The following is a 13,218-nucleotide window of genomic DNA, read 5'->3' as shown; positions in this document are numbered from 1 at the left end:
TGGCACGAAGGAAAGAGAAAGCCAAGATAGAAGAAGTGGGTGTTGCCCTAGGAATGACTAGAACATGCAGGGTCTACATGCTGGAAAATCTCGCTCAGGGAGGAAAATGTAAGGAAACCGCACCAAAACCACCTATTGTGGAAACATGTACTGATGATCTTTGGAGAAAAGTACAAGCAAAGTAATATTCTATTGTTGATCACTTAAACAAAACTCCTGCCCAAATATCTATCTTGTCATGGTTGCAAAACTCAGATGCACACAAGAACGCCTTGATGAAGGTGTTGAGAGAAGAGTATGTACATGTTGGCATCACCATTGGAGAGATGGAAAATATTGTTGGACAGGTGCTGGAGACACACAAGATCACCTTCCACAAAAATGAGTTGCCACCGGAAGGTTTGAGCAGTAACAAAGCATTACACATCACCGTTCAACATGAAAACAAATTCATTAATCGAGTCTTGATTGATGGAGGTTCAAGTTTGAACATATGCCCTCTGACTATCCTGAAAAGATTGGGCATAGACATAGCGAAGATATAATTGGGAAGCATGAACGTGAAAGAATTTGATGGGTCCCAAAGAGCTACAATTGGAGAAATTGACCTGGGTTTGAAGATAGGCCCGACCATGTTCGATGTCAAGTTCCAGGTATTAGATATCTCTGCTACCTACAACCTGTTGTTGGGACGCCCATGGATACACATGGCTAGGCCAGTTGCTTCTATTTTGCACTAGGTTGTGAAGTTCGAGTGGAATCATTAGGAGGTGATTATTCACGGAGACGGAAACAATCCTATCTATACCAACCAGACCGTACCAGCAGTTGAAAACAAAAGGATGTTGGGAGGAGAAACATTCTACAGTATCGAGGGGATAAATATAGTCGAGAGAGGACGATGATGGAGCAATAAGGTGCTAAGCATGATACTTTGGTTGGGTATGAGCCGGGAAAAGGTCTTGGTCCCAAGCTTCAAGGGATAACGAAACCAATACGACCACGTACTCAGGACACAATCTTTGGTCTCGGATATGAATACACTGTAGCAAGAATATGAGGATTGGTCACCACCATGGCATGACTTCTATTATCCATTGCCTAAACCACACCACCGTTGTACCAGACATTCGGTAAGGTCGATTTGATTTAAGGTGCTGAAGAAGATGAGATCTTAGTTGGTATGAGGAACCTGTTTCTGAACGGGGAAGATATGGATTGCAACGTGATCTTGGGGGAGGATGAGGAAGACCTTATCATCTAGATGGTAGGAGATGGAGTTGCTCTCAGGAACTGGACCATCGCAACATCTCAGGCTCACCGAGCACTTTGGTAGCTTTGGCAGAACTAGCATGATTTCCTTTTAAAAATTATTTTCTAGCATTTAAGACATTTTAGTATTTTTTTGAAATAAATACTCGAGAATCGAGTCGTGTTCGTCTAACAGTTTTGAGTTTTTGATTAATGCATCATTTCTTTTAGTTTATTTATATTATTATCTCTCTGCATTCTTTTTAGCATAACCATTTCCTATCCTATTGAATCTACAACTATGACATGTAATGAGACAATGTAACACGATGAGAGCGATTCAGAAGAATGGGAAAATGATGTAATACATGAGAAAATTGTCAGGGAAGTAGAGGATTTTGAGAATAAACCAAAGTCCAATCTGGAAGAGACTGAAGCCGTTAATTTGGGAGATTCCGAAACAGTCAAAGAAACTCGCATTAGCATTCATCTATAATCAACAGATAGAGAAGAGTATTTCAAATTTTTGAAGGAATATGAGGACATCTTTGCATGGTCTTACGATGACATGACAGGGTTGAGCACATCTATAGTGGCTCACAAGCTACCTACCAATCCCATGTGTCCACCACTGAAACAAAAACTCAAAAAATTCAAGCCAGACATGAGTTTGAAGATAAAAGAGGAGGTTACCAAGCAAATCAAAGACAAAGTCCTCCGAGTTGTCGAATATACGACCTGATTAGCCAATATCGTGCCCGTACCAAAGAAAGACGGGAAGGTTAGGGTGTGTGTTGACTACCAAGATCTGATTAGAGCAAGTCATAAGGATGATTTTCCACTACCCAACATACACATATTGATTGTTAACTGCGCCAAGCATGAACTCCAATCCTCTGTTGATTTCTTCGCAGGATACCACCAGATCTGGATGGACGAAGAAGATGCAGAGAAGACAACCTTCATCACACCATCGGGGGTGTACTACTACAAGATGATGTTGTTTGGTTTGAAGAATGCCGGGGCGACCTACATGAGGGCCATGACTATTCTCTTTTATTATATAATACACAAGGAAATAGAAGTGTACGTGGATGATGTTATCATCAAATCTAAGAAGAGCCCGGATCACATAGCAGACCTGAGGAAGTTTTTCGATCGAGTGCGGAAGTACAACCTGAAGTTGAACCCTACAAAATGTGTTATCGGAGTCATTTCCGGGAAGCTGCTAGGTTTCATTGTCAGCCACCATGACATTGAGCTGGATCCGTCAAAGATGAAAGCCTTTTATGATTTGCCACCACCAAGAAATAAGAAAGACATAATGAGCTTATTGGGCCATCTTAATTATATTAGCCTTTTCATATCACAATCAACGGTAATATATGAACCAATCATCAAAATGCTAAAAACAAATACGCTGCAACTAGTTGGACCGAGGAATGTCAAAAGGCTTTCGATAAAATCAAGGAGTATCTGTCCAAACCTCTTGTGTTGGTTCTACCATAGCCTAGGAGATCTCTACTGTTGTACCTGTCTGTGTTGGACAGAGCATTTGGATGCGTCTTGGGACAGCATGATGAGACCGGAAGGAAGGAGCTAGCAATATACTATTTGAGCAAGAAGTTCACACCTTACAAAGCCCGATATTGGAACGCACCTGTTGCGCTATAAAGTAGATAGCCCAGAAGTTGAGGCATTATTTCTGTGCATACACCACTACCTCATATAAAGAATGGATCCCTTAAAGTGTATTTTACAGAAGTCGATGTCTATAGGCAAGATGGCGAAGTGGCAGATATTTCTAAGTGAGTTCGACATCATCTATGTGACTCAGAAAGCAATCAAGGGGAAAGCATTGGCTGATGACCTGGCAGAGAATCATGTGTGCGGAGAATATAAACCATTAAAAATGTATTTTCCCGATGAGGAAGTGTCGTTCATAGGAGAAGATATCGCCTAAGCATATGATGGTTGGAGAACGTTCTTCGACGGAGCCGCAAACTTCAAGGGAGTGGGCATCGAAGTTGTCCTAGTATTAGAAATCAGCCAGCATTATCTGGTATCTGCCAAGGTCCGATTCCCATGCACCAACAATATGGCTGAATATGACGCTTGCATTCTAGGACTCAAGTTGGCCATCGGCATGAACATCCATGAATTACTTATAATCGGAGATTCAAACTTGCTGATACACCGGTACTCGGAGAATGTTCCACCAAGAATACCAAGATACTGCCATACTTACATTGTGTGCAGGATTTGATCGACAGGTTCACAAAGATAGAATTCAAATATGTTCCTAGAATTTATAACGAGTTTGCAGATGTATTGGCCACCCTATATTCCATAATACAACATCCAGACAAGAAATAAATCGACCGCATCCCAATAGAGATCCGCAAACAGCCTGCCTATTGTGCTCATGTTGAAGAGGAAGCCGATGAAAACCCATGGTTTCATGGCATCAAAGAATATCTGGAAAGGGGAGAGTACACGGAAGGTGCTACACATACTCAAAAGTGCACATTACGAAGGTCGGCTAACCATTTATTTCATACCGGAGGAATTCTGTACAGAAGAACTCATGACTTGAGATTTCTAAGATGTGTCGATGCCACGGAAGCATCTAGGTTGATCGAATGGATACATGCAGGAACCTGCGGGACCATTTGCTCAGACCAATCAAGCATGCTACCTCCAATAGACATAGATTCCGTGACTAAGAAGGTCGTAACAGATCTTCTTCGGGACCGTATTGTCTGCTGGTTTGGGATGCCTGAATCAATCATTACTGATAATGCCGCCAATCTCAACAGTTACCTGATGAAAGCCATATGTGAAACATTCAAGATCAAACACAGGAACTCTACAAGAACATTAAGAAGATACCAAGGGAGATAGTGGAAACTACAAATAGTGGCACGAGAAGCTACCATTTGCTCTGCTTGGATACTGCACCACAGTTCGAACGTCAACTGGGGCAACTCCCTATTTATTGGTCTATGGTACTAAAGTTGTTATACCCGCCGAGGTGGAAATTCCATCCCTGAGAATCATAGAAGAGGCCGAACCTAGCGAAGCGGAATGGGTACAGAGCCGATACGTTCAATTGGCTCTCATTGACGGTAAAAGGATGAACACTGTGTATCACGGTCAACTTTACCAGAACAGGATGACAAGGAGTTTTAACAAGAAGGTTAGACCAAGGATATTCATACCAGGACAACCGGTTTTGAAGCGGATCATTCCACATCAGGATGAAGCAAAGGAAAAATTCTCACCTAACTGGAAAGGTCCTTATATGGTTCACCGAATGCTGACAGGAGGAGCACTCATACTAGAAGAAATGTATGGGGAGATATGGCCAAAACCTATCAATTCGGATGCCGTCAAGAGATATTATTTTTGAGATTGTATTTTCACTTTCTTATTGATGTAACATGAACTACGCTTGACCTGATTCCCGTGTAAGAGGGGACACGTAGGCAGCCATGTGGGTTCGGTCACATTATATTAAAATCTTCATTCCCCTCTGTGGTCAGAAACTGGGGCAAGATTTTAAGCTTTAATGTCATCACATCAAGGATCGCAAGAAGGATATTGCCAAAAGTATTCATCAGAACTGGGGCAGAATTTTGAGAGGGTCCTCAAAATTTAAGAATAAGGACATTGCAAAGTCTCAAAAGCATGTCACACGACGATTTGACAAAACTATCTATCTTGTGCATTATCACATATTTTAAATAACTGCATTTCTTACAACTAATTAATTACAAATGCATGTTTCTTCACACAAATATGATAGTGATGTAAACATATGGTATGCTAGACTTGGTCATATTGGCCAATGAAGATGCAAAGGCTAGAAAAACAAGGTTTGCTTTCCAGAATTGAACATGTGGGATTGTCCACTTGTGAAAATTGTCTAGCAGAAAAATCAGCAAGAAAACCTTTTGGTAAGGCGACTAGAGTTGAATATCCTTTGCAATTAGTCCATTTGGATATTTGCGGGCCTATTAATGTTATAGATAGGCATGAAGCAATTTATTTCATCACATTTATTGATGACATTACCTGTTTCAGTGATGTCTATTTAATTTTCAACACATCAGAAGCAATAAGTTGCTTCAAACGCTATATGAGCTTAGTGGAAAATCAATTAGACAAGAATATAAAAGCTCTTCGAACTGACCGTGGTCGTGAGTACTTATCAACCTAATTTAATGGATATGTGATGAAAAGAGAATAGTTCATCATTTGACTATCCCCCAAAACTCCACAACAAAATGTTTTTACGAAGAGAAGAAACAGAACGCTCATAGAAATGGTTAGGTCAATGATGGCACAAGCTAACGTCGCAATTAGTACAGGGGTGATGCGTTGCTTACTGCCACCTATGTACTTAACCGAGTGCCTACAAAGTCAGTTACTACTACTCCATATGAGTTATAGACTAGAAGACAATCTGACCTGAGTGTATTAAGACCTTGAGGTTGTGTTGCCTATACACATGATTCCTCTCACAAATATGGTAAATTGGGGCTGAGGGAAAGAAAAGTATCTTTATAAGATACTTTGAAACCTCAAAGGGTTATATGTTTAATGGTCAGCAAGATAGTGGGAGTGTAAATGAGTTTGAATCACACGATGTCACATTCTTAGAGGATGAGTTTCCTAAGAAGGGAGAGGTAGGTCAAGACCTAATCTTATTTGAGATAATGGATCAAGAACTACAAAGACCAGTTCATTCTAGTGGGAGAATTTTAGCAAATGATGGATTAGTTTCTCATCAACGACCTCCATCATCATTAGATGCGAATGAAAGTATTCCTTCTATATTTAGTGGAAGTGAGCAAATGGATCTTATTCCAAGTGGGAGCGAGATGGTCACAGATCTTGTTTCAAGTGGGAGAATGATGAATGTTCTTGATCCGAGTGGGAGAAACATTGGTCCAAATGGGAACAATAATGAATCACAAATAAGACGTGGTTCTAGTAAAAAGACTCCCCACCCGATTTGATATTGAAGGCGGCGAATAATTTATGATGCTCCTACAAGAAGAAAGCGAGCCTAAAAATATAAAACAGGCTCTCTCATGCCCTTCTAAGGATAAATGGACAAAATCAATGGAAGAATAATTGGAGTCTGTGAGAGTCAACAAATTTTGGGAACTAGTTGACCTTCCTGAACGATGCAAAGCAATTGGGAGCAAATGGGTTCTCAAAATTAAGCTCAAGGCTGATGGCATAGTTGAGAGATATAAGGCTTGACTGGTGGCGAAAGGGTACACACAACAGAAAAGAATAGACTACGAAGAGACTTTCTTGCATGTTGTACGGTTTACCTTTGTTTGACTGGTTCTAGCTATTGTTGCAAGCTTGGATCTTGAATTACCAGATGGATGTAAAGACTGCCTCTCTCAATGGAGAATTAGATGAAGAAATTTATATGGAACAACCAGAGAGTTTCATTGAAAAAGGCCACGAATAAAAAGTTTATAGACTTTTGAAGTCTATTTATGGCCTCAACAATCTTCAAGACAGTGGTATATACATTTTTAGAATGTTGTCGTATCCAATGGTTTTACCATGATGGACGAAGACTAATACGTTTATACCAATAGATCAAGGAACAAGCTAGTGATTTTAACATTGTATGTAGATGATATACTTATAGCTGGAAATAATAATGGGTTTATAACCGAGATAAAGTCATGGTTGTCATCTCAATTTGAGATGAAATACATGGGTGAAGCTGCATATATTATTGGAGTTAAGACTTTAAGAGATCGTCCAAAGAAAATATTGTATCTCTCACAAGAGAATTACATTAGGAAAGTTCTTGAATTGTGAGAATTATATTAGGAAAGTTCTTGAACAATTCAATATGCAAAATAGTAGCCCAGTTGATACACCTATCAGTAAAGGCCATACCTTGGGAGGTCAGATGTGTTCTAAGACTCCTGATATCTGTCAAGCAGTTGGCTTGGTAAGTAGATATCAAACTGATCCAGGTTTATCACATTGGCAAACAGTAAAGATGATCATGAGATATCTTAAGGGAACTGCTGATTATGCACTAACCAAGGCGAAAAGGAACTGTGGTTAGTTGGATACAGTGATGCTGATCTCGAAGGAGATCTAGACGAGAGGAAATCTACCTCAGAATATGTTTTCTTACTTAGTGATGGCACGATATCATGGAATAGTAAGAAACAATCATGTGTATCACTATCTATGATAGAAGCCGAATACATGGCTCTCGCATTAGCAATACAAGAAGTTGTTTGGTTGAAAAAGTTCTTGGAACACTTGTTGGATATCGCTGAAGATACTGAACAATGTTAGTCTACTATGACAGTGAGGCTGCAATATCCTCCACTAAGGACCGTAAGTTTCATTGTAAAACCCAACACATAGATATGAAGGATATCTATATGAGAGATATAGTTAGACGTAAGGTAGTGAACGTAAAGTATGAGTCTATATAAGATATGTTAGCTGATCCATTGACTAAGCTGTTGTCTAGAGATGCATTTATGAGACACACTAGGTCTCAAGGCTTGCGTAGACTTTGAGATACTTCATTTTGTTCTTTATTTTGTCATGTTCACAAAACTGATGTTCTTTGATTATGAATAAAGTTGATTTTCATACATGCATATATATTTTTATTGTTGAATGTTATGTGCATTCTTTATTCTTTTTGTTTTATAAGTATGTCGAGTAGACAAGAAGTTGACCTTCTCACACAGGCAACTGCCTCCTTATCTTAATGATGTGAGGAGATGAGACATGATTTTAAGCAAAATTATCATGAGGATAACTTGAGAAATATTTGCTTAAAATCAGAATGTGCTTAAACAATGACATAAGGTCATTATGGTGAAAAACATTCATCTAGTCTACTTTGTGAGCCAGATGTGAGTTAAAAATGATATTGTAGATTAATGAACTAAAATTTAGATACTTATGGCTTCTAAATATCATATATACAACATTCTTTATGAGATAAAAACATACGCTCCTTGGGAAAAAGGAGACGATGTTGTAGCACATGTTTCATACCATGTGTGGTAATGCCGACCAATTGGATTAACATAAGTCCATTCTCAACTTAATGGTGAGACCCAGAGCTTTTATGGTGGCTCAAGATTTTGTACCCTCAGAGACTCTGATCAGATACTTGAGACTTAGTGTGATATTAGCTATCTTAGTGTGTTTCCAAAGGAATGGTGCATATCTAGAAAAACAATCAAACTAATGTTAAGGGGATTGTGAGAAGAGGAAGATCATTGATACAATCTCATTTATTTGTGTTCACTGGTGCACTAATTATAACTTATGGGTTATGATTGTGAATACAAGAATAATGATATATGAACCACGATGAATGTAAACAAAACATCTAAACAGAAATAAGATGTGATACTACGATTCAAGTCGCCAAAGAACTTACTGAAATACTCTGAGCAATCGTAATAAGTTGTATAGGCCAGAGTTTGGTTTGCGTAATAATGGGTGGAAGCTAACTCACAGGCATACTTCACCAAATTGAGAAGGAAAGGACCCTATACACATGCATGTAAAACGTACTGCTTTGCCATGTTCTGACGTCTGCATGCAGTCTTACTACGTTATTTTTATTTTCCCTTTGATAGTGAAGGCATGCATAATGAATTAAGTTGTTTGTTCTTTTATAGATTAAATGTGTTTTAAGTCTTGACCACATGGTTTCTCTATAGAGGTTAACCAGCGGAGCTACATACAACAAAAGCGGTTCAATTAAATCTCCTTAGTCGACCCGCTAATTATAATATGCAAATAGGATTGTAGATTTGAATTTCAGGTGTGATATTCTTGTATTTTCTTTTTGAGTCTTTTTAGTTGAATTTTTGATTCGGACTAATTAGCATGTTGTTTGCACCTAAAGCTGCATTAGTTTGTTAAATGACATATTGAGGTTATAATAGTATTAATTAACTATGATTATGTGTGATATATCGGGCACGAATATATTTCTTTTGTCCGGTATCTCGCATGGAAACAACACCCTTACTTCTTTTTTGGTCTTCCTTTTTTTATTTTGGAGCTACGTCAAGGAAAGGTACGTGTATATATAATTATAGACATGAGTTCTTACAGGAAAGTGCTGTATGTGGACCTTTAAAGCCATGTGATGCCATGTATATCGATGTTTAGCAAAAAGACAAACATTGAAGAGAGCATTGAGGTCTTTAAGCGACTTTGAGTTGGGGAAATAAACACATGAAGAAAGGCGACCTATCAAAGGAACATCCCATTATTATTAGTCAAATATATAATGCAATTATGGGGTCCGAAATAGTAGGCTTACATTCTCCTTGTCAACTCCTATAAAATGGGGCAAATTCTACAACGGGAATCCCATCACTCATTCTCTCAAATATTTGAAATATACATCAATTATTAATTAGCAGTAGTGAAAGTTCCTCAATTAACTGCAAATGGCTAGATCTGTGGCACTCTTTGGGGTTGTGTTGCTAATGCTTATATCAATGGCAGAGGCAACTCCCCCTGGAATAGCTGACCATCCAAGCCATTCTCATTGCTCAGATGACGAAATCAAGCAATGTAAAAATCTTCCACATGTTTGTCCCAAATTCTGTCCCAATGGCTGCATAACTGAGTGTCGTTCTTGCAAGCCTATCTGTGTTGATGGCTCAGTGCCACCACCCTATTATCCACCACCGTCATCTCCACCATCATTATCTCCACCACCACCGTCATCTCCACCACCACCGTCATCTCCACCACCATCATCTCCACCAACAGCCTCATCTCCACCACCATCATCTCCACCACCACCGTCGTCTCCTCCACCACCCTCATCTCCACCACCACCACCACCTCCCTCATCACCACCACCGTCATCTCCACGACCACCGTTATCTCCTCCACCCTCATCTACACCACCCTCTCCTAAGCCACCCACTCCTTCTCCTTCAAACAAGAAGGCTAAGTGCAAGAACAAGAACTACCCAAGTTGTTATAATCTCGAATTTTCATGCCCTGCCTCTTGCTCTGGTGGTTGTCAAGTTGACTGTGTCTCTTGCAAACCTGTTTGTAGTAAGTTACTAATTTCCTACCCTCTACTCTATTTTATACGATATTTCTTGTTTCTTTTATTATTCAAAGAATAGGAGCTATTGGTGTATATGGTAAAGTTGCTGTCATATGATCAGAAGATCACGGGTTCGAGCCGTGGAAACAACCTCTTACAAAAATGCAGGGTAAGACTGCGTACGATAGACCCTTGTGGTCCGGCCCTTCTCCGAACCCCGCACATATCGGGAGCTTAGTGCACCGGACTGACCTTTTCTTTTTTTCTTTTTTTCTTTTATGGTTCAAAGAGAATTAGTAATTATATTTTTATACTTGGAAGCTTTTTAGGTTCAATTTTTATGTCACCCTTAATGATAAGCTCTTCTAGTAATAGAAATGTCATGAAATCCTTAAGCTATAGCATAGCACAGGTGTCGAGGAGTAATTTTTATATGTTATATTTAGCTTATACTATATATTAAGCTTTTATGTCGAATGTTTCTTTGATTTGTTCGTTAGATCCGAGTTTAATAATGTCATATGAAATGAAATAGAGGGAGTACATGCTTTTGACTAGGGTGAGACCCTAAATCGGCTTAAATGTTTTAACTAAACTGTTTATTTACTGAATATTTTTATTTGGGACCCAGGGTGTGACATGCCTGGAGCTGTTTGCCAAGATCCTCGTTTCATCGGCGGTGATGGGATTACCTTCTACTTCCATGGTAAGAAGGACAGAGATTTTTGCCTAGTCTCCGACCCTGAATTTCACATCAACGGCCACTTCATAGGAAGGCGAAACGAGAACATGAAGAGAGACTTCACTTGGGTACAATCCATTGCTATTCTTTATGGTAATCACAAGATCTCCATTAGCGCACTAAAAACAGCAACATGGGATGATTCCATCGACCGCCTTTCCCTCCACTTTGATGATAAACCCATACTTCTTAATGACGAGGAAGGCGCAAGATGGCAATCTGAAACTGCACCTATGGCCTCTATTACTAGAATCAGCAACACTAACGATGTTGCCATCGAAGTTGAAAATATTCTCAAGATCACTGCCAAGGTTGTACCTATTACTGAGCAAGAATCCCGAGTTCATAACTATGGAATAACGAAAGATGACTGTTTTGCACATCTTGAACTTGGATTCAAGTTTTTCTCTTTGAGTAATGAAGTGAACGGTGTTTTAGGGCAGACTTATAAGAAGAATTACATGAGCAAAGTTAAGATGGGTGTTCTGATGCCTGTAATGGGAGGTGACAAAGAGTTTGCAACTTCAGGACTCTTTGAGGCTGATTGTTCCGTGGCTAGGTTTCAAGCAAATGGGGAACAAACTGATAAGGAGGTTGGCTTTGCTTTGGAGTTGCCGAGCTTGAGCTGCACTAGTGGACTTTATGGACGTGGAGTGGTCTGCAAGCGCTAGAATCATTACTAATGCGATTAACCTTAGGGATTCACGATCACTACTTTAATGAATAAGGTTTTATACCAATAATAATGGAGATTCAAGCATCTCCTCAAAAATATCTTTGTCTTCTAAAGGAAAGTAAATGATTTTATTTTCCAAACTGATGGGAAAACGTTGGCAATTGTTTCTTTGAACTTTGAAGTGGAGTATATTGTTTTCCTTTTTCGAAATTTGTATCTTTAATGGTTTTGCAGGAAAGAAGCATATTGTGGAGCGAGAGATGTTCGAACTCTCACGACAGGATAACTCACAAGCTATAGACCTACTCGTTAGCCAACTACCCCACCACCCTGTTGTCCTTTTATTTTTTTTTGCTAAGGAAAGAAATACTTAATTACTAAAAGGAAAAGCCAGAATTTAGTTATTACAAACTAGGGATTCGCATAGCAACCTTCCCCACTTGTCTTTATTGAAAGCATTTAAAATAAAGTTGGAAGGTAATTCCCGAACATAGTGTTGTCCACTTCTATAGTTGGTGGACTCAAATTTAGTCCATATTTAACTAGTGCATCTGCCACAGAATTGTCTTCCCAAAATATGTGGTTTAATTGTAATAAGAAATAAGACGTGAGTAACCCTGACTATGAAAAGTAAATAAATTACATTACATGATACCTGGGAGTCTGTTTCCACAACAATTAAAAAAAGATTCTTTGTGAAAGCAAATCCCTGCTAATAGGGCAAACAGTTCAGCAAGTAGAGCAGATGTTGCAATTGAGCTCTTGGCGAAGCCCACAGCCCATGAGCCCACCACCCTGTTGTCCTTTTTCCATAAACGTTTTACACTTATTTTAGTGGGCCATATACACACGTAGCATGTCTTGACAAGATGAAAGTTCTAAACAAACAAAATTTGAGCTCACAACTAGTGACTGACGTGCCTTTTTCTTTTGGGTAACGACTGTCGTGCCTTTTGGTGTGCGAGCAAAGCTATATTGGCATATACTCGTTTCGTACGCGAACTAAATTATCTCAGAATTATAATATTGAGATAATAATCTCTTGACTAATTTATCTCACCTCGAAGGTAGGATAAAATAATTTCAAGTTTGATGAGATATCCAGGATTAACTCTACAATTAAATTCATACTATGTTACCGTTAACCAAATACAATATAAATTTAATTCCACACCTAATCCCACTATATGTCACTTTATCTCGCATACCGACCAACCCCATAGAGCTGGATATAGACATTAAAAATTTGCCAAATAAGTACATAAAACAATTAGACTAGGGCCTCTACAAGATGAGCCCATTAGGGTTACTTGGTGGCTACTCCACTCAAACCCTATGTCATGCCTATAAATAAGGCTATAGATATCCTTCAAAACCATCTCAGCAATTCAATAAACTCTCGGAATACGTACGAAGATATCAAATACACAATCTCCGAAATTT

The 13,218-nt window shown here is 39.1% G+C and overlaps 2 protein-coding genes across 2 annotated transcripts; both read left to right on the top strand.

Moving 5' to 3' along the window:
• Positions 1-275: 275 nt before the first annotated feature.
• On the top strand, positions 276-4,663 carry LOC138907586 (uncharacterized). The gene is made up of 2 exons (XM_070198188.1): positions 276-399; positions 4,218-4,663. Exons 1-2 carry the CDS (start codon positions 276-278, stop codon positions 4,661-4,663), a joined length of 570 nt encoding a protein of 189 aa, XP_070054289.1.
• Positions 4,664-9,607: 4,944 nt separating this feature from the next.
• LOC104088956 (uncharacterized) lies at positions 9,608-11,985 on the top strand. The gene is made up of 2 exons (XM_009593743.4): positions 9,608-10,362; positions 10,989-11,985. The coding sequence occupies exons 1-2, from the start codon at positions 9,741-9,743 to the stop codon at positions 11,768-11,770; spliced, it is 1,404 nt and encodes a 467-aa protein (XP_009592038.1). The 5' UTR covers positions 9,608-9,740; the 3' UTR covers positions 11,771-11,985.
• Positions 11,986-13,218: the final 1,233 nt, after the last annotated feature.

This window comes from Nicotiana tomentosiformis, chromosome 3 (assembly GCF_000390325.3).
Source record: "Nicotiana tomentosiformis chromosome 3, ASM39032v3, whole genome shotgun sequence".
Classification (NCBI taxonomy): domain Eukaryota; kingdom Viridiplantae; phylum Streptophyta; class Magnoliopsida; order Solanales; family Solanaceae; genus Nicotiana; species Nicotiana tomentosiformis.
Note: the sequence above shows the minus strand (reverse complement) of the source record. Positions and strands in the feature narration are given on the sequence as shown.

What these genes read in the sequence shown, in the direction of transcription:
- LOC138907586 (XM_070198188.1), top strand. Translation starts at nt 276, where the DNA reads ATGAAGGTGTTGAGAGAAGAGTATGTACATGTTGGCATCACCATTGGA. An exon ending in AAATGAGTTGCCACCGGAAG is followed by an intron (nt 400 to 4,217) that starts GTTTGAGCAGTA and finishes ACTGCACCACAG; the next exon opens with TTCGAACGTCAACTGGGGCA.
- LOC104088956 (XM_009593743.4), top strand. Translation starts at nt 9,741, where the DNA reads ATGGCTAGATCTGTGGCACTCTTTGGGGTTGTGTTGCTAATGCTTATA. An exon ending in CTCTTGCAAACCTGTTTGTA is followed by an intron (nt 10,363 to 10,988) that starts GTAAGTTACTAA and finishes TTTGGGACCCAG; the next exon opens with GGTGTGACATGCCTGGAGCT.